The 26,126-nt window shown below is 36.7% G+C and overlaps 1 protein-coding gene across 5 annotated transcripts; it reads left to right on the plus strand.

Moving 5' to 3' along the window:
• Positions 1-251: 251 nt before the first annotated feature.
• On the plus strand, positions 252-25,688 carry LOC113165979 (paired box protein Pax-6-like). Of its 5 annotated transcripts, none has more exons than XM_026365831.1 (11): positions 252-360; positions 4,667-4,720; positions 9,854-9,984; positions 10,545-10,760; positions 15,787-15,978; positions 17,596-17,746; positions 19,041-19,123; positions 20,231-20,381; positions 24,206-24,315; positions 25,162-25,303; positions 25,603-25,688. In XM_026365831.1, the coding sequence occupies exons 1-11, from the start codon at positions 348-350 to the stop codon at positions 25,686-25,688; spliced, it is 1,329 nt and encodes a 442-aa protein (XP_026221616.1). In that variant the 5' UTR covers positions 252-347. The 5 variants fall into 5 exon arrangements, with proteins under 5 accessions (XP_026221616.1, XP_026221617.1, XP_033181918.1 ...); XM_026365832.1 differs by lacking the exon at positions 252-360 and adding an exon at positions 10,104-10,119 and having other exon boundaries at positions 4,708-4,720; positions 9,854-10,017; positions 10,540-10,760; positions 24,206-24,336; positions 25,174-25,303; XM_033326027.1 differs by lacking the exon at positions 252-360 and adding an exon at positions 10,104-10,119 and having other exon boundaries at positions 4,708-4,720; positions 9,854-10,017; positions 10,540-10,559; positions 24,206-24,336; positions 25,174-25,303.
• Positions 25,689-26,126: the final 438 nt, after the last annotated feature.

Genomic DNA, 26,126 nt, shown 5'->3' on the forward strand with positions numbered 1-26,126 from the left:
AGTAGCTAAGATTGAAGGATGAAGTGTAGAAGTTGTTCAAGGGTGTCTCTCTCTCTCTCACTCTCTCTTTCAGACACAACACACCTATCTCAGGCACACATTTAGTCATGAACAAACTCTCAGCTCTTGCAACTCAAACCCTCCCTTCCCTTTCCCCTCTCCCTCTCTATCATCTGCCTCTGGCAGTCTATTGCCCCTCCCACCCATTCTTTCCCCTCCGCCTCTGAAGACCAGCTCTGTCCCTCTCAGCACTTGTCTCTTCAGTGAAGGAGAAACTAATTGGAGGAAAGAATAGAAGAAAGAAGCTGTTGGAAAACTAAACAAACGAAACCTTACTTCTCTACAGTATGCCACAAAAAGGTAAGCCCCCCCCCCTCGCTCTCTCGTTCCATCTCATCGTTCACTCTCTTCATCAATCAACATGGAGTTAAAAGTTGCACTTTGTTTAGCAGGAAAATGCAACATTAAGGTTGCTAGTGAATGTAAAATTGTGCTGAAAAATCAGAAGAAAATTAAAAAGGAAATAAAATACCATGAGAGAACAGTTTACAAATAAAATAATTTGAACCATTTCAGTAGTAGGAACAATATCAGGAGAGGAGGGAAAAAGGAACAGATTTTCACAGACAGAACAGCGAGAAAGCTGACAGGCTGTTGTCCAGTCACTCCATCTATGTCTTTGGTGGCAGAAAGTATTAAGAGCTGGCAATCTAAATGTTTTCTCATGTCCATCATGTGTGTAACTAATTTATCTAAAACATCATGTTTGGTTACAGAGGTTTTACTGAAGTTTACCTGACTCGCACGGTCCGCCTGAACAAAAAGGCTTAACTAAAAGAATGAAAACACTCAGGACAACCTAAATATACAGCTCAAAATTATTTTGTTTTCTACTTTCAATAATATTGACAACAAAACAAAAAAATCTATTGTTATGTTAATGTGTACTTATAACAAAACTAAAGATATATGATTCAGATTCAGTACAATTGCTGTTTTAAGTTAGGTTTCTAAAAATATAGCATTTTAGCTTGTCAGAGAGAACGCGCAGCAAAACAAATAAACAACAGCAAAATGAATACTAACTTGGGCTCGGAATCGCATCTGCTTTGACGCGATTCCGAGGTTTCTGAGAACTCGTTGAGCGGCCGGCTGCTCATTGACCAGTGAATGCTGTGGATTCATCACCAGCTCAGACAATATCCTCTGATGCATTTTAACGTTTAAGCATAATTTTAAAGAGTCACCCAAGAAAAGAAGAGTAACAAATGGTGTGTATGTGTGATGTTTTAAATCAACATTTAATTTAAGAGTCCATCGCGATTGTTCACGTTTGGAAGAGGAAAAGATTTTACCTAACTGATATAAGCCTTTACGCCAACGTATCCTCTATTTTATATTTTATTTATATGTATCCCTTCTGTGAGATTGTTTCTCAGGTCTATAGCTGCAATTAATTAATTGTATTAAATTGGGCATTGAAATTACTAAATTCCCATTTTATCATTGCCATGAAATCATTGTTGATGTGAGGCTAAGTGAAGGACCATACAGATTTCACCAACTTAAGGTGCAGTACATTTTTCAAACATTCTAGATTCAGAAGGTATCCACCGAAAATAGTTACCTTATTGAAACAGCTGTATTTAACCCTACAAATCACCAGGATTATGCAGAAGAGTCTTTATTTGAGATGTGTTTCATGGAGGCCTAAAAAAAGGGAGTACTTGAAAGAACTGTATGACGATAAAAAATAGAGAAAAGTCATAAACCACATAGGGTAATTTTATTATTCCTTTGTTGGAATACCATTTTACAATAGTTCATCATAGAAAACATGTTTGTTAATAATATAACATAGGGCCCAATATTTACTTTTTGGGATGAGGGACTTTTAAAATCTAAAGTCAGAATATATAGACAATAAATGCAGTCTTAACTGATGGTTTAATTAACTCCAGCTGTTAATTAAGACTTGAATGACATCAGAGCCAATTAAACGCATGATTAATTTGGTGGATTTATCTAAGATAAATTTGAACCATTTCAGAGGCTCCTATCCCTACAGAGGGATGGCAGCAATAAAGCAAGCAACAAATTAAACATTAAAGAAGAAAAGAGAGAAGAATGTTTCGTGAGACATAAGAGCCAATGAAAAAAGATGATTTGCATAGAAAGTTGCGTAAGAGTTCTTAGAATACTGGGTGTACTGGGTAATACTTTCTACAATCCTGGGACAACTAAACTTGCTTGGGATCTTTTTCTGTGTGGTTTAGGGACCACCAGTTGCTGTTCATTGGCAGAGCACAGAGGCTGAAAGACCACTCTGTAGGGGAGTGTTGGACCTGTTAACCTGATGCGGAGTTGAAGGAGACAAATTTTTTTTTGTTTTTGAAGATAGCAGCCAAGTGGAGACGTCTGACCTTGGCTATGAGACATTTAAGTAAACAAAAACTGCTGGCTTTCTTTCTAGAATTCCAATATAACTTTGAATTTTGGCAGCCAAAATATCGACGGATTTATGTCTTTTTCCAAGTTTTTAGGTAGGCGACTAGATTATGTAACGCATGTCATTATGAACATCTTTTGAAACAGTGTAAAATAATCTTTATATCTAAGCATGTATGATTGAAAATCTAGCCATGAAAAATTTTTGAGAAATGATTATTTTTTAAAAACAAACCGCCTAATCACGGCAACTATATTAACAGTTCATCTCCCCCTAATTTTGAATAGGTTGTTAGAACATAACTCAGTGTTTGATCTTCTGAAATTTCAGATTCAGATTATTTTCATAAATAAATAAGATCTTATTTCTCTTTGTAGCTTATTGTTTTCCCTGTCCCTCAAATTCGCACTAAGTTGAATTAACACTATTGCCATTCCAACCACCCGATTAAAGGGATCATATGACGACATTAAAATACATTAGAGTAAGTGATCAATCAATGATTGTATTAACTTTTGTAATTTCATACCAGCGCCATTGGTTAACCGTGAAGCAACACAACAACACCGTCAACTCTGGTCATGTAGGCTATAGGCCCTATGTATAAAATAATTTTAATTATAATAAAATAGAGATTATTATTATTATTATTATTATTATTATTATTATTATTATTATTATTATTATCGTTGTTTGTGGTATCATCATCATCAGTAGTAGTAGTAGCTAAGTATGAAAGTATGATTATGAAAATTCAGTGGCAGACTGGCTGCTCTATAAAAGTTGATTAAATCTGCAGCAGTGTTCTGCAGCAGCTCTGTGTCTCTTTCTCCTCCTTTCATATCAGCGTGCTGAATAAGGCTGAATTAAACTTTTATATTGACATCAGAGTGTTCAGCAGAACTCCTTTATGTCCGTTGTACTGGTCAAATTGGGCTCCCCGTCGCGGTTTTGTGCCGCAGGTTTTTTAACGAGCCGTAACTAACGAAGCAACGACACCAAAATCTTGTCCGCACACAAAGCTTGGCGGTATTTACCGTGCAGAGCTGCAGCTCCGCTTCTCCCTCGTCTCTTTGTCTCCTTTCATAGGGTGAGAGGCGCTGAGTAATAGTGGGGGCACGGTGCCTATAGCCGGCTTGTGTGTGTTTGTTCTTGTGTCGAGGTGCTTAATGTTCATTATGCTGGTTGTTATTGACAAGAGTTTCAGAGAAGGAGCTGCTTTTGCACTTTGCTTTATTGGTTATGTCCTTTAAAGTTAACCAGTAAGGAATAAAGGCTTTGGTTTTGAGAAACAGGATGAATGACCAAATGAATGTCATTTGCTTACTTGTATTAACATGTACACACAACAACAATTAAACAGGTAATCTTCAGTAACAGTGTACTTGCTGGTGAAACATAATTATGTATGTAGTAATAGATTTATGTTACTAAAAAGTATCTACACTGTTACTATTATTAATATTATTATTGTGGAAATATTGATGATATAGATATAAGATATAACATATTTCTGTCTGGAACTGAAGCTGGGACTTGCCTCACAATTTAACCAGTATCCCACCAGTGCACACTAATTTGATTAATAACCTAAATATAGCACTTATGTATGTTTGACACTAAACTATGATACAAACAATGTCTAATTGAATAGTTGCTCAAGGCTGTAAAATTTCTAGGGAAGCAGGTTCATGCTAATTTTATGTGAAAAAGAGTTTTTTTTAAAATACATAACCCATTAGTGGTTTCTGAAAATGCTGAAAAAGCTGACAGGCTCAGTTTTGACCTATTAGTTTATAGTGTGTTCAAGAAAAAGTGACGCAAGAGACACAAATCTGAAAATCTGAATCCTAATTGTAATTGTTTTGCATATGTGATAGCAAAACATGAAGTCTGTGATCATAACATTAGCACTATGAACCAATCACAGGATGACTTGGCAATGAGCCATACTGTCCAGGGTATTACATTTTCATCAATGTTTTTATTTGATGATAAAGTTTTGCTATCCCTACCAAATAATTCAGAAAATACTTGGTGTTTTTATGTTTACTGCTTTAGAAAAGTGGATTATATGAGAAATGACCTCTGGAATGCAATTGGGATATGATTCCCTACTTTTACTCCAATTCTGTGTCTAGAAAAAGGTACGTGTGGCATAGTATCTATGTATGTTCTGTAAATAAAACACAGTAAAAATTGTATTTGTTTGAACAGATTACAGAAGTCAGACAAGCTGGGAGACGGGTGTTGCCTCCATGATGCAAAACAGTGAGTTATGTTTATTTGTTATTATTTTCATTTGTTGTGATTGATCCGTAATTTAGCTATATGAACAGAAAAAAACAAAACATTGCCTCTTCCTACACTAGTCCACAAAACTAGTGAGTAAATGCTAAGTGCCCAATTCAAATCATTATTATTATTATTTTATGAAATTTGTGAACATATCAACTATCAAACAGCAGCATAAAAAATTATGTGGCTTACTTGTAACCTCTTACTTTACCGCTCCCTTCAGTTTTCTTGAGCTTCATAGTTCAATTCGGTCTATTGTTTAGGAATCTATTTTTATCAGGAAATCTCTAAAAGTTCATTGTAAACTGCTCAGCAGCAAACACGGTTAACACTCAGTGGGTGTACACATTGGAACAATTAAATTAAATTTATTTATATAACACCAAATCACAAATTTTAAGCCTAGTCTTAATGGTAGACAGGGTGTCTGCCTGCCAAACCTAAATTGGGAGCTGGTTTCAAAAACAAGAAGAGCTTCATAATCAAAGGCTATCCCGCCCATTTAGAAACTCTAGGAAACACAGACCTGCATTTTGAGAAGTGTTTTGCTTGTAAAATATAGTACTATGAGGTCTTTAAGATATGATGGGTTAATTATTATGTGCTTTGTATGTGAAGAGGATTTAAAATTCTATTTTAGAGTTTAGGTTTTACAGGGAGAGAAGCTTTTTTATTTTATTTTTTTTACAGAATTGAGAGAAGCTAATGTAAAAAAAGATGATATCTATTGCTCAATCCAGTCAGAACTTTGCAGCATTTTGTATTAACTGCGGACTTTTTAAGGAGTTATTGGGACATCATGTTAATAGGGAATTACAGTAGTCCAATCTACAGTAGATGTAACAAATGCATGGAGAATGCTCATAATTTTAGCAGTATTCCTCAGGTGGAGAAAAGCAGGTCTAGATATTTATTTTATTGTACAGGGTAAAGGAGATATCCTGGTCAAAGGTAACTCAGAAATTCCTCACAGTATTACTGAGTCCTATACTATGTCAACAAGGGTAACAAAAGGGTTAGATAAAATGTCACTGAGGTTTTAATGCCCAAAAAGAATAATCTCTGTCTTGTCTGAATTGAGGAGTAGAAAATTAAAGGACATTCATGCCTTTGTGTCTTTTAAACATGCTTGAAGTTTGACTAATTGAAATGTTTAATCTTGTATCATATATATATATATATATATATATATATATATATAGCTGGGTGTCATATGGGTAGCAATGGAAAATTATAGAACATTATCTAATAATATTGCCTAAAGGCTAAAGGGGGCCATATATAAAGTGAAAAGAATCAGTCCAAGCAACAAACCCTGTAGAACTCCATAAAGATTAGCACTAAGATGAACACGATGAGTATAGAGAGAAGTCCATTGGCTGACACTAAGAGAAGAGCTATGCACTATGATGCACACTCAACATAGAGATTATTCCTGCACAGGGGGTCACACAATTCCTTTGCAACTAGTTTTTCAGGGATTCCAGAGATAAAGGACATATTTATAATGTGTCTATTATTGGCTAAAATCCCTGAGTCAAGAGTTTTTTTTTTTGTTTGTTTTGTTTTTTCCTAAAAGAGGTTTGACTAAAGCAACCATAAAAGCCTGTGGTACACACGCGCTGACCGAAGATAAAATCTTTGTGCAGATTATCAGGAAGGGGTCTATGAGACATGTTGATGGTTTAGATGCATTAATTATTAAGATTAACTTGGTATGATCTATGGGGAAGAAGCAGTCTAAGTACAAGTCAAAAGCACATCCATTCCATCCATGCCAGTTGCAGAGATGATCTGATCAACATTTTTTTCTCTAATAAGTATGATTTTATTTGTAGTTTTATTTGAAGTCATTGCTGCTGAGAGTCAACTGAACACTAGACTTAGTGTTCAGTTGACTAACTAGCTATGACTAACAGAACTATGACTGTGCTGAAAAAAGCCCGAGTTTGTTCTTATTTGCTTTTATTAATAAGAGTAATACAATTTTTTTTGTTTCGTTTTTTTAAATATATTATTAAACTTGACAATTATTATATATTATATATATTTATACATACATATTAAAAAATGAACTTTTTTAATAGCTTTTTCTCAATGGAATTTGAGTGTGGAATAGATGTGAAATGTGTTTTAGTGTTGTAGTTTTACATTTACATTTATTTTTTATTTTTATCTTTCATTTCAGTCATCATGATACCATTAGTGTCACAAGTTATGATGGCGTAAAAAACATGATGGTTCTTTTTAGTGGTCTTTTTTCCTGTGTTATGTTATGTTATCATCGTCTCAGCAATTGGTAACTCTAATTATAATACATGAATATATGTGTAGTGAGTGAGGAAGTGTCATTGCTTCAGAACTATCTTTGAAATGTAGTAACTACCACTTTTTAGCTCAGGTATTATAATTATCATGGAAATTTTGATTTGTTCCTCACTCACTGTTTACATTTTTGTTTACCACATTAAAACATTTGGCTGGGGCTGATAATGAACTACATCTGATATCTCCTTTTTTTACTGCGATACAAAAGGTCCATGCTGTCTTCAGTGAAGGTGTGTGAATTACTTATTTCTGTGTCTTGCTTGTTTTTGTCCTGCATTTCTCTACTAACTGGTATAAGTGCCAAACTATACTACACTACTTCCACCCGTTGTGTCAATTTCACCCAATATATATCAATATTTTTAGCAGTATAACTTTACTAGGTTATACTGCTAAAAATATTTAGCCATGTTTATGTTGAGCAGTCTAAATGCTTTAAATGTTAGACAAATATTTGGATAGAGCAACTGGAGGTTGTTGATTAGTACTATAAATAAACACCAAAATAAATTTTTCTATTATCATTAGTTAATGAAAAATTACACATTTATTTGAAATGACAGTGAGTTCATACAGCCTGCATGTACAGTACTTCATGAAGCTCACATTGTGTTCAGAATCCAACATACTTCTGATTTGTGAGCGTGTGCATGGGTGTGAGTTCAATTTACACATGGAAAAGAGTCAGATTCTAACGACACAACATTCTCACTTTGAAGCTAGCTGAGGACCTATGTTTCATGTCATTGAGCAAATACATTTCTAGACTAGCAGTTTCTCTTTTGATATTTGCACTATGGACACAGATACCTTTATAATGCTATTGTCAATGTAACTCGTGACACACTTTGAAAATGGAAAAAAAAAACATTCTTACATATGTTAAATAAAGTTTACCAGCATTTTCATCACTTGATACGCAATGTTAAGCAGCCTTGCGGAGCTGGCACTGTTTCTCAGGCTATAACACTCACTCAATATACCACTGAACTTAGCTTTTAGCTATAACAGAAAACACTGCATGGAGTGCATCAAGAACATATATTGTTGTTTATTTGAAAGATTATGTTGTTAATATATACTTGCATACTTTAACCATGCACATGGCGAAAGCGAAATTAACTGAAGTAAAATTCACTGTTGAATGAGTTGATTTAAAGTGAAAGCTGCTGAACTGCACTCAGGGGTCAATCTGCTCCGTGTGTGTGTTTGTGTGTATAACACATAGGGACCACAGACAAATTGACTCCATATGTCTGTCTATTAATTGTGTGTCAGCAGAGGATAACGTAGCTGTGTTCCTCTGGGAAATGAGGCTGTGATTAACATTTCTACGGTGAAACAATTGACCCAAAACACGGTGAACATGTTAGAAGGCAGCATAAGGGACAGTTAGAGGGTGAGATAATCCACTGTCACACCCGAAGTCAACAACAACTTCTGCAAAGGGCATGACCCTTTTAATTAACCAGAAGAGAAGTTCAAAGCCATGGCAATGTGAGGTCTAAAGGACACCCTCCCTGATCCAGCTTATCCATTGTTTTTCCATTAGAGCAGCTTGACTGAAAAGTGGAGGGGCATGTCTTTATATTTTGTTTTCTACATGTGTTTAAATTAATGAAAAAAAAAAAACAGACCTATATCCATCTTTACATACTCAACTATTAATAATTTTGTTACTCAAAGTCAAAATATTAGCAGTTATAAAGAGATAGATGAGTTTTTACACAGGTTGTTTACTGTTTATTAATCAAAACAAATGACTAAAACTGTCTATCAAAAATGTTTCAATTACTGGATGTCTGTTTGAAACAGGATACGACAGTATTCTACCTTTTTTTTCATGTTTCAGAACCTAGAGCAGAAATATTTTCATAAAAAGGGGAATATTTGTTCATTTGGAAAAAAACATATATTCATAGCTGTAGTAACCATCCTTCTGATAATGACTGAATGGAAGATCTAAAATAGAACCTACTGATTAAGCCCCTCTTTACTACATTTTGTGTGTGCATTTCTGTGTTGGCTTCGATGATTTATTAATGTCCTGTTGAGAGGTTCAGAAATCTGCAATATGCTTTTCCCCACAGAGCCATTAACAGACAATAGACAATTGACTCAGTGTAAATCCCTACTTAACCTGCACAGTGTCACAGCACAGACTGTGGTCTGGTGCTGCTGAGAGAAACATGCTTGAGCTGCAGCATGTTGACAGCAGGCAATGAACTCACACAACCTACAGAAATACAGTAATGCTTGAATTTAACAGTTTAATTCTGTATTACCAACTGCCAAATGTTTAGATGACACAATACTCTGTGATGAGAATTTAAATCCAATTTCTATTATAGGAAACATTTGACTGATTGGTTGATTGAGTCTATACCTGTGAAATTTTATATTAAATTTTGGATAATGAATTAACCAAAAAATGCTAATCATAAAATACTATACTGTATGCAAGGATATGTGTACATATTTACATGGTTGTAGACACCTCCGAAGGAAGATGCTGCTGTTTAGCAAGTGCTATAGAGACTTTCCATGAAAACACATATGGGAAACTATGTGTTTTTGACTTAAGAGAGGTGTAATGGCTTATATATCTTTCTGTCCTCTAACCTCTGTCCTTCCTCTTCTCACACCTTCCTGATCTGTGTGGTTATTCAGTTCTTTGTAGTTAGACATCTGTTCAGTACCACCCAGTTTTTCTGCTTTAAATTGAATACATTTAATGAAGTTTTTTTTGTTTTGTTGTCTTTGTGTATGTGTGTTTAGGTCACAGTGGAGTTAACCAGCTGGGAGGAGTGTTTGTGAATGGGAGGCCTTTACCTGACTCTACCAGGCAGAAGATAGTGGAGCTAGCACACAGTGGAGCTCGACCTTGTGATATCTCCAGGATATTACAGGTAAACTCATCACACCAGAATTTATATTCAGTGGTCAAGAGAAAATTAAATCATTAATATTAAATATTATTGACAAATCATCATGTACTAATATACAACGTAGGGTGGGTCTACAACAGCTGGTTGTGGATCACAGTTCACACAGAAAAGCATGCTTGTGCAAGTGGTTTTTAGTACTTACGCAATTAATTAAGCTAGAAATCTAAGTACGCATAGGAAAAAACAGAAGCATTAAAAAAGCAACCTGGATTGAAGTAGTGGCTTCAAACTCAGGTTTATTTAGCTGTGAATTGGCAGTGTTAATACAGTGTAAAGTACAGTGTACAGTAACTGCACCACTGTGCCACCCCTCAAAACTCTTTTGAAACACTTTATACATTTAACATAGCTACCTCCACAACTATTTCACATATGTAGCAGTAATCCTTGTAAACTTATTTTGATCTTTGATCAGTTAAGATTTCTTTGATTATGTACCAAAAGGAAAGTTTGAAAAACAATGTTATTTTGCCCCACTGACAATAACTTGTGTAATGTGCATCTCCTGTTTTTGAGTGCAGGTGTCTAATGGCTGTGTGAGTAAGATCTTGGGCCGTTATTACGAGACAGGTTCGATCCGTCCGCGGGCCATAGGAGGGAGCAAACCCAGGGTGGCCACTCCAGAGGTGGTGGGAAAGATTGCTCAGTATAAGAGAGAGTGTCCATCCATTTTTGCTTGGGAGATCAGAGACCGACTGCTTGCAGAAGGAGTTTGTACTAACGACAATATACCAAGTGTAAGACCCCCTTTCTTCAGTCATGTCAGTTTAATTTATGGAGGGCAAGCTTCAATCAAAACTCTTTGGCAAGTCATTGGCATGCCTTGTGTATAGAATATCTAATTAGTATGAAGATAAATGTGAAGATAAGCTGTTGTTCTTTAGAGGATGGTAGTTCAAAACTAATCAAAGATGTCAATATTTTAAACCTTTTCAGAATCATTGTCTATATGACAATATATTATTAGATTGGTAGATAGTACTACTGATGAAGTTTTAGGAAGCAGAAACTTAGACAATTCTAAAAGGTTTGCAGACTTTCAGGAGTCAATTGCATTTTTAAGTCGCTTTGCATAAAAGTGTGCCAAATGCCTAAATGTAAAAGTAATGTAGAGCTGTTATATATACTGTATATTATAATTGGGACACTACAGTATATCCCTATAATTAACCAACCTAACTACATAGGCTGGCAAGAAAACATTTGGATCCATTCAATCCATTTGTAAGCATATTTAACCAAATGGCCAAATTTCATGTTCAACTTTATTCTCATCAAAAAAATTGCCCTGCATTCTATCCTATGGCATTCTCCTGATCAGATATTTAGGTGTAAATTCCTCCCAGGCCCCCTGCAAAACTTTCAAAAAGTATCACGTTATGATAAAGCACTGCTCCAAGGGTTAGGGGAATTCAATTCAATTCAGTTTTATTTGTATAGAACACCTCACCCATAAAAACAAACCTTTACACATATTATGACTTATCATTTTTACTATGCATTATGTCAAGAGAGGCAGCTCATTGCCCATCGTAAAAGCCCATGGTTGTAGTAAATAATCCATGCAAAAACAAGACGTTTGTGGTCACTGTGTATTTCCATGGATAGATTTAAAACTGGTGTAGAGTGAGCTAGATTGCCAGGGTATCTTTTGATTGTTTATCTTGTTCAACTTCCAAGGGGTACATCATTGTACATAATACTGAAGCCATTCTGCCCTGTCACACACTTCTTAATTGGAATGATTTGAGATTCTCCAGATTCTCTTGGTTTCTCCTGTCCTGTCAGATAAGGTTTAATGGTTTCTGTTTGGATTTATCCATGTTTTCAAAGAAGCCAGTGAAATGTGAAATTGTTCCACAGATTCTCCCTAAGAGATCCTGAAACGACCAATAGTTTGTATGTACAGTGGAGATCAAAATTAGAGAAGAGTTTATGAACACTATTACTCAACACTTGGAAATGTTTGTTGTGGCTTTACCATGCCACTAGAACAGTGTTGTGTTACAAAATAACCAAAGCACTTCAATAAAAAACATTTATTTTGCAAAAAACGATGATTAAAAATGATTAAAATCAGAGAACAGCAATAACTGTAGTATGGAGAAAGATTAGAACAAAATTTTTCTGAAGGTTACAACAGTCAGCAATTTGTAGGATTTGTACAGGCCCTTTATTTGAAGAAGATTTGAATTACTTCAGCACACCTGCTGCCACAGCACATCCCTATTCTCTCAAGTTTTCTCTGGAGAAATTTTGGTCCACTCTTCTTCCAGTATTTTCCACCTTTCTGTATTCAAGATTCAAGATTCAAAAAACTTTATTACTCCCAGAATATGTAAAATGGACAAATGAAATTGGGTTAATATATATACCTGTAGTGGGTTTCTTGGCTATAACTTTGTCGCCAAGGATTTTTATGAGATTTTCTATTGGGTTTGGATCAGGACTATCAGGACTGGCCATTTAATTTTTTCAAATGTTTTCAGTTTCAAGGAACTGCTTTGCCCATTTGGCTGTGTGACAAGGGGCATTGTCCTGTTTGGGTTGGGCTGATTGGGTGATGAATGCAGGGAATGCTGCAGAAAACATTCCCCAAACCACAACACTTCCTCCTTCACCTTGCACTGACTTCTTGGGTTCAGTCTTTCTCCATTTTGATGACCAACATGTTTGTTTTCCATCAGGCCCAAATAAATTAAACTTTGCTTTCATCACTAAAGTGTACTTTGGACTAATTATCTTCTGTCCACAGAACATGCTCCTCAGCAAAGTCTAGCCTTTTGATTATTTCTGCTAATGAGAGGTTTGGTCACTGCAGAGTGGGCTTTTCTTCCGATTGCTCTTAACTGTAGAGACACTGTACAATGAGACAGATGCTTGCCCTGCTCAGCACTGAGCTGAAGTGTTGAACCAGTTGCCCATTGACATTCTCCATATCATCCTCTCCTGTCTCACATTTGTCTTTTGTGGACAACCAGTCTTCATAGGGGACTTGAGTTTGTTACATAGAGAGAAAGATGCAATATTTTAGAAGTCATAGATTTGCAATGACCCACTGCTCTTGCTATAGCTGATAGGGTCATCCCTTTCGCTTTTGTCTGGACAACCTGGTGTTGCAGGGTTTCAGTCACTTTGGAACTTCTTACCATCTTGCAAAGTCAGTGAAAACTGGAAAGGTTAGCTGCCAGTTAAATAGGGTTTGTCAGATAATTAAGGGAATTAGCACCAGGTGCTAAATCAACAACAATAACTGTGAGGTATCTGAAACTGTTCTCTTATATTGATCAGTGTTCCTTTTCAAATATCTCAAATATGTGCTTAAAATACTGCTATTTTACTCCTGTTCAGATAATTTCAAATAGGACTAAACAGTGACCATGATGTTTAGGAAATAGTAAGTTGTTCTCTAATTCAGTGTAGTAGTAGTCCAGTGCAGATTTAATTGTGTTATGTCACTGTACTTTTTTTTCTACATTTCGTTCAATAAATGCTAAAGATAGCATAACAATGTGTTGATTTGTATTATTTTAAATAGGACAAAGGGGGCAGTATTGTAGTTGGTAGAGCAGTTGCACTATAACTATTTGCCCTGTTTGTATGTGGCTAGTATCCCTGGATGAGTCACTAAATTCCACATCAAGCCACTGTACTCTGGATGCTGGTCCTAAGTCCGGTGCAAAATCCGAGCCTTGAGCAAAGATTTATAGTGGGTAATATTTCATTAGTTTTGTTAGTGTTACACTAACAAATAATGTCACTTTTAGAGGGCATGGTCTATGGTATCAATAAAATTGTTTTCAATTTATAGATTTCAGCATGCACTGGAAAAGGGTGCTTGATCTGCCTGTGTTGGTGGTGTTCTTGGTCAAGACAGGCAGGATATACACTGCTCAAAAAAATAAAGGGAACACTAAAATAACACAACCTAGATCTGACTGAATGAAATATTCTTATTAAATACTTTATTGTTTTCATAGTTGAATATGGTGACAACAAAATCACACAAAAATGATCAATGGAAACCAGATTTTTTTAACCAGTCATGAGTCATACTCAAAATTGAAGTGTTAAAAAACACTACAGGCTGATCCAACTTTGATGTAATGTCCTTAAAACAAGTCAAAATTAGCCTCAGTAGTGTGTGTGGCCTGAATGACCTCCCTACAACGCCTGGGCATGCTCCTGATGAGGTGGCGGATGGTCTCCTGAGGGATCTCCTCCTAGACCGGGACTAAAGCATCCAACAAATCCTGGACTGTCTGTGGTGCAACATGGCGTTGGTGGATGGAGCAAGACATGATGTCCCAGATGTGCTCAATTGGATTCAGGTCTGGGGAACGGGCGGGCCAGTCCATAGCATCAATGCCTTTGATTTGCAGGAACTGCTGACACACTCCAGAGGTCTAGCATTGTCTTGCATTAGGAGGAACTCGAGGCCCACCGCACCGGCACATGGTCTCACAAGGGGTCTGAGGATGTCATCTTGCTACCTAATGTAAGTCAGGCTACCTCTAGTGAGCCCATGGGGGGCTGCACAATGTTGGCCTGTAAGCACAACCCCCACCTGTGGACGTCGGGCCCTAATACCACCCTCATGGAGTCTGTTTCTGACCGTTTGAGCAGACACATGCACATTTGTGGCCTGCTGGAGGTCATTTTGCAGGGCTCTGGCAGTGCTCCTCCGGTCTCTCCTTGCACAAAGGCGGAGGTAGCGGTCTTGCTGATGGGTTGTTGTTCTCCACTTCTCAGTTCTCAGGAACTGAGAAGTGGTCTGTGGTCAATACCTGCAGAACCACTCCTTTATTGGGGGTGTCTTGCTAATTGCCTATAATTTCCACCTGTTGTCTATTCCATTTGCACAACAGCATGTGAAATTGATTGTCAATCAGTGTTACTTCCTAAGTGGGCAGTTTGATTACTCAGAAGTGTGATTGAGTTACATTGTGTTGTTTAAGTGTTCCCTTTATTTTTTGAGCAGTGTACAATGACTGTTATTCCACTCGAGGTGGATGCTGACAAAACTGATAGGACCAAAAAACACATTACATATCATGTCACAGAGTACAGTGCATAGTGGGATTACTGAACTTACAGTTGTGTCAGCATATGCCACAGCATGTTTAGTGCCGTGTGTTGTGTTCCGCAGTTTGTTCCTGTAGTCTTTGATTACTTCTGTGTGTGCACAGTTCAGCATTTACATTGCTTACAAGATGTAATCGCCATTGCCTTCTGGACCAGAAGGTTGCAGTTCAGCTTCAGGGACCACGACTTCTCCACTGAATTATCACACAACCAGACTCTTCTGCATCACACCCCAAGAGGAGGTGCTGAAAGTGGCAGGAAAGGAAGCAGGGGGGCATCTGGGCTAGGTTAGCTTCCAGACTAGCCTCTCCAATAAAGCTTTGCATTTATGTTTTATCATATGTTTCATTTATATAGTGTAACCACATATATAGTGTTACCACAACATTCATTAAGTGACAAACATGATGTTTTTACATAATAACTAACTTCAAGTTTAACACTGAGTAGCAAATTGTAGTTGTTTTGTAAAAGGTAATCTTTACTGTTTTGGATGGTTTACCAACTGATTAAATTCTTACAGAATGAATGAGGAACAACATGTTCCTTTTTTCTTTTTCATTTATATAATGTATACTAAAAATATGATCATAGTAATGTGCTTCTTGTATTGGTATGCCATTCATGTACTAAAAAATATTTACTTTTATGTAATGATGTTATTGTGTTTATCCCCAGGTTTCATCAATAAATCGAGTGCTCAGAAATCTGGCCAGTGACAAGCAGCAAATGGGCACAGTGGTAGGGGAAGGAATGTTTGACAAACTCAAGATGCTCAATGGGCAAGCAACTTGGGGAGGACGAACAGGGTGGTATGCTGGAACTACAAACACTACAACTGGTATGACACTCAAGCAAATCATTTTTTGTGTACTTGAGTGCTTAACTTTCTGTTGCTTGTTTGCTGCATAGCTGTTAGCATCAGTTGTGCAATTAACTACATCACCATGTAATTTGCCTAAGGTGCAAAATGTAAAGCAAGTGAGGAGGAAGAAATAGATGGACAAAATCATCCCATAGAAGTAGAGTCAATTAGGATGGGTTGAAGATGTAGCATATAAGGTAGCATCAGAACCTATAAAATACAACAACCTTGAATCATCTACACAAATACCTAATGAGATCTCCATTGTGTCCTTGTGATTTAAGTGTGTCTTATGTTCATGTGTCATGAATAGACTTTATGGATTATGATCCCAATGATTTTTAGAAATATGTTATGTTTTTGGGAAATTACATAAAAAAAGAATAAGTTGGTCTTGCCAAAATATTTTATATGGAATGAGGTGCTTGTAAATTTCATGTGTGGGTAAGGTCCTTATTTGCTGGGTGGAGTGGGCTCATTTGCTGTCCTCTGGCACCCTGGTGTAACAACAATTAAAGAAAGTTATGCTATAATAACACGGCTGCTGCCTCCCCATCAGTTTATAGCATGTTTGTGGCTATGCATGTGTGAGTGCAGAGGAAGGAGAGGGGCCGTCTGCTCCCATCTGTGTCTTTTTCTGCCTGACTGACTGTGACACTGAGCAATGGCTTCATTCTGTTTTGCAGTCTCTGTCTGCTGGGAATAATGAATAATTATCCAGCCAGCGCCACAAATAACATGAATTCCACAGGGAACTGGAGCCCTTGGGCCTGCCGCAATCATGTTGGAGATATCTACTTTGAAGTTCCCTGTATCTTAACTTATGTTTACTTCATAAGCATGGTTTAATTTCTGAGCTTTAGTAAAGTGCTGCATAGTTCAGTTTACACTTTACTGCTAATCTAACTTTTCTTACAGGGGCAGTGTTTCACTCAGCATGAAGTAACTATCCTAATATTGCATTTTACAAATGCTGATTTGAACTGTATGGATAAAAAAAAAATTAACAATAACAAAAACATGTGAAATAACTTTACTAAGGGCTGATAACTTAGAACTAACTGTATGGCCTTCCATTTAACAGAGTAAGGTCCTTTTGAGTAAGGTCAGGTTCTTTGTCTGACCTTTAGCAGACGTAGCTGCAGTGTTATCTACTAGTTCAAGACAATCATATATGTATATTTTTACTGTATATTTTTCAGTCACCTCCAGGACCACAAAAATCTATCACACTTTTAATAAATTTGGTTGCAAAATGCAACTAATTACTCAAAGTCAGGAGATTAATATAACAGTTAAATAAACATAAAAATGCAAAGGTTTGAAATAGTATGATTAGAATATGTTAAAATTATAAAGCTCAAGTTAAATTTGTATTTGTGTTGTGTTTACCCAAAAAAGTAAAAACTTACACAAAAATGTACTAAAACCACTCAAAATTTGAAATGTGGCTTCATCTATTGGACAACCAAACATTGCATTCTCTGTCTTTGTACCTTTGACCCTATAAGTAGAATATAAAATCTGAAAACTTCTCTCATCCCAGCTGATTATGAATTTGATCGTAACTGGTCTGAAATCCCTTTTTCTCACTTTCCTCTACCTGTCTTTCTGCTGCAGAGCAACCACAGGAACCGGCGGGAGAGAACACCATATCAATAAATTCCAATGGTGAAGAGTCAGAAGAGACTCAGATGAGACTTCAGCTAAAAAGAAAACTTCAAAGAAACAGAACATCTTTCACACAGGACCAGATAGAAGCACTGGAGAAAGGTAAGGTAGTATTGTACTTGTTACTTTGTTACTTGTACAGCACATGGTTAAGAATGATGAGATGCTGATGTCTTATATGTTAATGATGCTGTTTTGTTTCTCTATTCTGTATCTGACTGGAATGTGAAACTTAATGACTTGACTGAGTTGGGTCAGATTAACAATGTACTAGTGAGACTATGGAGAATATTTGCTTGATGATCATAATTCTCTTCATAGACTGTAATCTAAACTTGTTAACTTAGTAAAATAAGTTGTACTTTATGTACACATTGTTGCCGTCTCTCCTATTCACACTTTTACTTTCTTAGTAATTCTCTTGCTAAGAGTGTTCTTCCACAAAGTTGGGCATTTTAAGTTCCTCTCAACAACAAGTTGATCCAAATGGGAATTTTCTTTGATAGATCATGTATGTTGGTGGTCTAAAAGTGTTTTTTTCAGAATGGAGAATACAAGTTTAGTGTGTGTCCTAAAGCGCTCAGTGGGCATGATTTTTGTCAGATGTGTGTGGTAAATGTGGCTGTATGACCAACTACAAGTGTCTCTCAGGATTTGAAGATCTTCTGGTTTTCCTAACTTCTGGTTTTCCCGACTTAAAGATTTTCTGGTTTTCTTTTTACCATCGAAGAAGTTTTAAAGCAATGGTCGGCCTTTTGGTGACTCTAGATTCTAGAATGGCACCTATTGAGTGGTATAGCAGCGTTTGTGCATTGTTTTTGTAAGTTTTGTGTGAGTTTTTGTTGGCTAGCTTTGTCCAACTTGTGTTGTGTGCTAGTCTCAGGTAATAGGCAGAAGTAAACTTCAAAAACAATAGGTGCCATGCTTATATAAATCATGAAATATACTCAACTGCAAATGCTCAACAAAGATTCTAGAAATTCCCCAACTAATTATGGGACATTTGCCATTTAGATCTCAAAGTAGTGGTCAGATGGCCCAGATTGACAAACGTCTCAAGGGTCCAAAGTGGACAATCATGTTCCACTGAATACATAATTATTTTATAGAGATTATGTGTGATACAGTTGTCAAATGTTATTGAATTAGTAAATAAATAATTTCATGCAGTGGAGTCACATTACAAATGGCTGAGCAGAGAGAGCAGTGCAGCTCACCAGTCCTTTCACATGGACCACAATTGACTGCAAGTGCCCAAGTAACAGCCAGTAGTGATGGGAGAAATACCAGCAGTGGAGTCACAGGGATCATGAATCCAGTTCTGACATACTACAGTATATAATCCGTGTCCTATTGTTATAGTATTACCTGATGGCACAATTTATTTATGTTCCAGAATTTGAAAGGACTCACTATCCAGATGTATTTGCCCGAGAACGCCTTGCCAACAAAATAGATCTTCCAGAGGCTAGAATACAGGTAGGTTATAGTTGTAATTTTAGGCTTAAAAGTGAATGTGTGTGTGTGTGTGTGTGTGTGTACCAAATGGTGAATCATTTGTGCTTAAAACCCAAATACATTTGTTCAGTTTTTAAGTTTTATTTCCCATTTCCCAACATTTCAATATACCTTTTTGTTTAAACTGTGTAAAAAGAGTGTAAAAAAAAGTAAAAAGTAAAGGGAATTCTGCAAGTAGAACAAAGGCCATATTGCATGCATACCTGTTAATAAAAACATGTTATATGGTCCAAAACTTGGTGCAGAGTGAAAACCGTAAATCAACATGTTTTTATCCTATTGAAACAGCTCACACTCACCTCCATCTGATGATGGCAAAAAATAGTTATTTTCTACTTTTCCAAAAGATGTACAGAAATATAGATAAAAAAACAAAATTATTTCCACAGACAGTCTTGTATCCAGAAAACTGTTTTTCTCTGTTTTTCCCCTCCCACATTATCAGCAGTTAATGTTAAAGAGTATTAATACTACGCAAATACATTACAAAAAAAACCTTGAATAAGCCTGATTACTGTGTTCTTAAATGAACCATAATGTACTAGAATGATGTAAATGCAATAACATGTCACAGTATGCAAATATATTTGCTTATATATATATATATATATATATGTATTTTTTGCTTGTATTCATAAGGACGGTAGAAGTTGGCTCCCACACATGTAATGGACCGGACAAGTCAACTTGCAGTTTACATAGTGAATAAGACCCTGCTCATGCTTTACTTATCACGTCAACATTAAACTGAGTTCTAAAACACAGTTTTTGTTCAAAACAGCATGCATTCATACAGGTTACTTACCTTTTTATTTAATAAAATCATATAGAAACTCTAAACAACCTATACATTTTTCTGCCGATTTCTTAGTAATTGAAAACAATTTGTCCTTAGAGTTAGATGTTCACAGCAAACAGCCAAATAAGTAATAGTCCAAACAGACATAGAAAGCAATAATTACCTCCATGTTAATTTCAGACATAGATGTCATATTGACTGACATGTCAAAAAAAAAAAAAAAAAACATTCACTTTGTATCAACAGCTGTTTTCTCCTGGAATATGCAGGTTTGGTTTTCCAACAGACGAGCAAAGTGGAGAAGAGAGGAGAAACTGAGAAACCAACGTCGTCAGGTGTCAAACTCCTCCAATCATATTCCTATCAGTAGCAGTTTCAACACCAGTGTTTACCAGCCTTTATCACAGTCTACTACACCAGGTACTAATGTGAACATTTTTTTTTTGGTGACCTGTATTTATCTTTTTATATGGTCCAGTATGCACATAGTTACTACCCCCCTTTAGAATCAGAAAAGTGGCAAAAGAGGGGACTGAAAGAGAGGGGGGACACTAACTTCACTAATGTGAACATTTTCTGTAGAAACATATACTACACATTTGACTGGCACATATATTAACATCTAATTTGTTAAATATATTAAAACTAAGAAAAGTAAAAAGTAGCCTGCTTAAATGGAGAAAAGTAGTCTCTTAGCAATTTGTTATCATTGCATGCATATCATTGCAGGTTGCAGTTGGTAGCAAAGTCTTGTAGCCTATGAACATAAATAAGGGTTATATAGTATAATATTTTGCTTAACCTTTCGAATGCTAAGCCTATTTGTTAAGATGCATAAATATGAGTATAAGTATTAATGATGAACGGTAAAAGATGGCACAGAGCACAAATTAATTATTTTCAGGTTCTCCTGAAAAAAAAAGAGCCCTTTAGGGTGAGAATCCCTTTGAAATGATGTAGCTGTAGCTCTAAACCTCTATCAAATCATTGTACAATAACAACATTTTCTCTGCAAACCTGGAGCATAAATATGAGGTCTCTAACCAACTATCTACAGACGAAAGAAGCTACTTGGATAAAAAGTGAAACGCTTTGATCTAACCAGAAGAAAGTCCTGTTGCCAGGACTCAAGTTCCAGATGACTTCTCCTGAAAGACTAATAATCTTCACCAACATCCAGTGGCTTGTAAAAGTATTCATACCCCTTGAACTTTTCCACATTTTCTCACATTATGACCACAAACATAAATATATTTTATTGGAATGTTATGTGAAATACCCACACATGGGTTTATTTATTTTTTACAAATAAAAACCTTAAAAGTGCAGTGTGCAAAAGTATTCAGCCCCCCTGAGTCAATACTTCGTGGAACCCCCTTTTGCCGCAATTACAGCTGCAAGTCTTTTGGGTTATGTCTCCACCAGCTTTGCACATCTAGAGACTGAAATCTTTGCCCATTCTTCCTTGCAAAACAATTCAAGCAATTCAAGAGTCAGATTAGAAGTGTTTTGCAGACTCCAACAGGTTTTCCTCCAAGATTGCCCTGTATTTGGCTCCAACCATCTTCCCATCAACTCTGGCCAGCTTCCCTGTCCCAGCTGAAGAGAAGCAGCCCTAGAGCATGCCACCACCATGTTTGACAGTGGGTATAGTGTGTTCAGAATGATGTGCAGTGTTATGTTTCCGCCACACATAGCATTTTGCATTTAGGCCAAAAAGTAAAATTTTGGTCTCATCTGACCAGAGCACCTTCTTACACACGTTTGCTGGGTCACTCACATGGCTTCTGGCAAACTGCAAACGGGACTTCTTGTGGTTTTCTTTTAACATTGGCTTTCTTCTTGCCACTCTTCTATAAAGCCCAGATTTGTGCAGTGCACGACTGATTTGTCCTATGGACAGATTCCCCCACCTGAGCTCTAGATCTCTGCAGTTCATCCAGAGTCCCCATGGGCCTCTTGGCTAAATCTCTGATCAGTGCTCTCCTTGTTCGGCCTGTTAGTTTCGGTGGACCACCATGTCTCGGTAGGTTTGCAGTTGTGCCATACTCTTTCCATTTGCAGATGATGGACTGAACAGTGGTCAATGAGATGTTCAAAGCTTGGGAAATATTTTTATAGCCTAACCCTGCTTTAAATTTCTCCACAACTTTATTCCTGACCTCTCTGGTGTCTTCCTTGGACTTCATGATGCTGTTTGCTCCCCAATATTCTCTTAACAAACCACAGAGGCTGTCACAGAACAGCTGTATTTGAACTGAGATTAAATTACACACAGGTGGACTCTATTCAGTCATTAGGTCAACATTCAATCAGTCAGCAACCATCAGGCAACTTCTGCAGGCAATTGGATGCACTCAGAGAAAAGAGGGCTGAATATTTTTGCACACTGCACTTTTCAGTTTTTTATTTGTAAAAAATAAACAAACTCATGTATAATTTTCTTTCTATTTCACAATTATATGCCACTTTGTGTTGGTCTTTCACATAACATTCCAATAAAATATATTTATGTTTGTGGTCATAATGTGAGAAAATGTGGAAAAGTTCAAGGGGTATGAATACTTATACAAGCCAATGTATCTCTGCAAGGTTTCATTCTAATAAAGTAAAGCAGAGCAAAATTATAGAGGTTTACCACAGACACAATATTTTGGGATCTTGTGTGCTATTTTAATTTTTTATCGTACAGAACTGTATATTTATATATTATATAAGTTATATTTCATGTGTATTTCACAAATAGTGTTAAATACATCCAAATTTTATAGATTTGGGCATTTGGCTGACCGTTTAACCCTTACATTTGCAACCGCCATTTCTGTAAATGCAAATATGCAGGGCTATATCTTTTTGATGGATTGGCCTTTTCTAGTAAATGACACCTCATTTGAATTGTTAGAGCCAAATGAAGACACATCAACAATCTGACAAAAGTCAGATTGACAGCACTGTCAGCCAATCAGAATCAGCAGAACACGGTTGTGTGAAACACTCAGGCTTCAGCATGAGTATTTTCTAAGGCTTCCATCAGGGTCCTAAAACCCATCAGACCAGCACCCCGAATGATTTCAGTGTGTAGCATTTTTTGACATATATCTGTGGAATCTGTGGAGTCTCTGCTTTTGTCTGAGTTATGTTTTGTATATTTTGCACAAAGTGTTGTGGCAGAAAAAATGTAGCCAGTGTTTCAAAGCAGTGTTGATATTTATTTATTTAGTTGGTATGTGTGCTGTGTTTGATGCATGTGTAAAATGATTTTATGGTCTTTTGGCCCAGCTTCTGCTGGTTAATTTGATGTGCAGCATCAAAACATTCTTATATGATTAGTGCATTGTTTCACACTGTGTTTGCAAAATACTTATCCAGGTCCCCAAATTGGGGAATCTTCTGGTTTAATTAATCACCGATGAATATTGCTGTGGTAAGAGCACAAGAGATGGCCTACTTTTATTACAACAAAACAAACCTAGAATATATCACCCTACTCCAGTTGAACTGAAGAGGTCTCAAGGTGGTGCTAAACTAAAGCCTAGGAGATCGGGATACAATCTTTTCCTACTATTAAATCATGGGAAATGTCAACTCTATATTGAACAAAAGAGAGGAACTGGAGGCACTGGTTAGGAACCAGAGAGAATTTCGTGTGTAGCCTGATGTGTTTTACTGAGACATGGTTGAATCAAAACATTAAAGACTTCTACGGGGATGTGCCTAACCACCCTGGTATGAGCAGACACAGATGCTCAGGCAAGACAAAAGGTAGAGGACTTTATGTGTAAACAAGTGACGTGGGTATTCTCGATATGAGACCACCTGACAAGGCAATAATAATATTGCAATACTTGCAATATTACAAACTCAATATTGTAATATTGAGGATACAAACTCAACATTCAAGGCCCTCAATCTCAGGAGATTTTTCATGGACACTGACACACAGGTTGACTGTTTCACAGATTACATCAACTTCTGTAGAGACAGTGCACAGACTTTGAAGGTATAACCAAAAAGTCTTCCCAAATAACAAACGATGGATCACTATTGAGATTAAGGCAGTCCTTTACCAGACAAAAAGGGTTCATGGATTAATGGATTAACTGATTTATCACTTGAGCTCACATAGCAGAGATTCATCGCTTCATCTATGCACCAGTGTCATACAGATAGTCTACTCGTTCGTATCTTAAGTTAAAGTAATTGGCCTGCATTTCAAATCTCCTTTCTCAAATCTGTTTTTCTAGTCTCCTTCTCCTCTGGATCCATGTTGGGAAGGTCCGATCCAGTCCTGTGTAATAACTACAGCCTTCCAGCCATGCCCAGCTACAGTATGGCTGGCAGCCTGCCTATGCAAGTAAGGCTATGTGACAAGACAGCACATTACAAAATAAATTGTTCTGGACCAGCCAGAGTTAGCTATGGCATCTTCATGTGTGTCAGTGTCTGACTTCCAGTCTGGTTGGCTTACAGATATACAGACATGAGATACATTGTTGGTAGAAGTAGCTTCGTCAAACTGAAGAAGCTACTTGGATGAGTAGTGAAAACGTTTTAACCTATCAAGAAAGGGTCAAACTAATTTTCTGTACGTGTCTGTAGGTATGTGTGCGTATATGTTTGGTGTGTGAATTTTTATCATGGGTGAACGCTAATCTTCAACTCTCTGCCTTTGGTTCCTTTTCTTCTCCTCTACAGTATTATTTATCATGAATTTTAAAAAGATTTTTGACAAATAAATTATGTCTTGCAGATCAAAGAGATAATTTGGGGGTTTGGGTATTTAATTTTGGGAAGTTTAGCCTATCTAAACTTTTGCCACAACAGAGTGTGATGTGTGGCAATGCACTCCATAAATCATTCAATAAAACAAAGCACAAATTCCTGGTAGATTAGTAACTGATGTTACACAGGACATCTGCTGATTAAATAAGGAGGATGAAATGATTACAGCAATGATAGCTGTGTATCCTCATATCTTCTCATTGATGTTTGATAACTTTTGAAACAAATTTTCAGCATAAAATGTAACCTCCTGCTGTGGGTATTCTGGATATGAGACCACCAGATTGGCTGGTGATGGTATGAATCTGTGTATCCAAAATATGTCAGACTGAGAGCACCTTCCACCACATTTTATTGACACTCTCTTGTGAATCAAGTGGTGTTTTTCTTCTGTTTTAGTGCTTCTTTATGCTTTCAGGCATCCAACCAGACCTCTTATTCCTGCATGCTGCCTCCCAGCCCCACTATAAATGGAAGAAGTTATGATACATATACTCCTCCACACATGCAGCCACACATCAACAACCAGTCAATGACATCTTCTGCTACATCATCTGCAGGTAGGAAACTACTGGCTACTGTCTGATACTTTCAATACAAATACAGAACTGATTGTTGGTGCATTCCATCTTATATCCTCAAGAACCTATTCTGTACAGACTTAAGCTCTTTCTATAACATCTTTAGTTTCTTTAGTTAAAATATGGATTTTTTTTTCAGCATGGAAACCTGTGCATCTCTCTCTCTACCTTGTGTTCAGTCAAAACACAATTTAATTTAATTTAAAATTTAATTTAAAACGTTAATTTTTATGGAGGTGTTATGCAATCTAATGGCCCCTATATTTTCCTCTTATCAGGTCTGATTTCCCCTGGTGTCTCAGTACCAGTCCAAGTTCCAGGAAGTGAAGCAGACATGCCACAGTATTGGTCACGCCTGCAGTGATGTTGCAGCGAAAAGACTTTGTGGGACAGTTAATGTCCAAGTCAGTAAAATAAATTAATACAAAGGAATGAGGTGTGTTAATGCTGGCAAGAAAATGTTGTCTAACCAAAATTCTGCAAAATACAAGACAGAAAGAGTTTGAATAATCAATACTCAACTATTGTTATAATGAAATAGTACTGTAAAGCAGTAAAAATCCAACTACAACTGGATCAAAATTCTATGGAGCATGAATGGTAGCAGATGGAGATAATGTGGAGAGCAATGTCAATTAGTTAGCAAGGACACTCTGGCTCTAACCTAAAACTCTGGCCTGGGCTTTACACAGTAGGCTCAGAAAGGGGACCATGCTTTGTTAACTATAAACTCCAGAAAGGAAAAATAGCTCACTGTCTAGTTTGTGGGTACACACATTACCTCCACTTTCAGTTCCTAATT

The sequence above is a fragment of the Anabas testudineus genome, chromosome 6, assembly GCF_900324465.2.
Source record: "Anabas testudineus chromosome 6, fAnaTes1.2, whole genome shotgun sequence".
Classification (NCBI taxonomy): domain Eukaryota; kingdom Metazoa; phylum Chordata; class Actinopteri; order Anabantiformes; family Anabantidae; genus Anabas; species Anabas testudineus.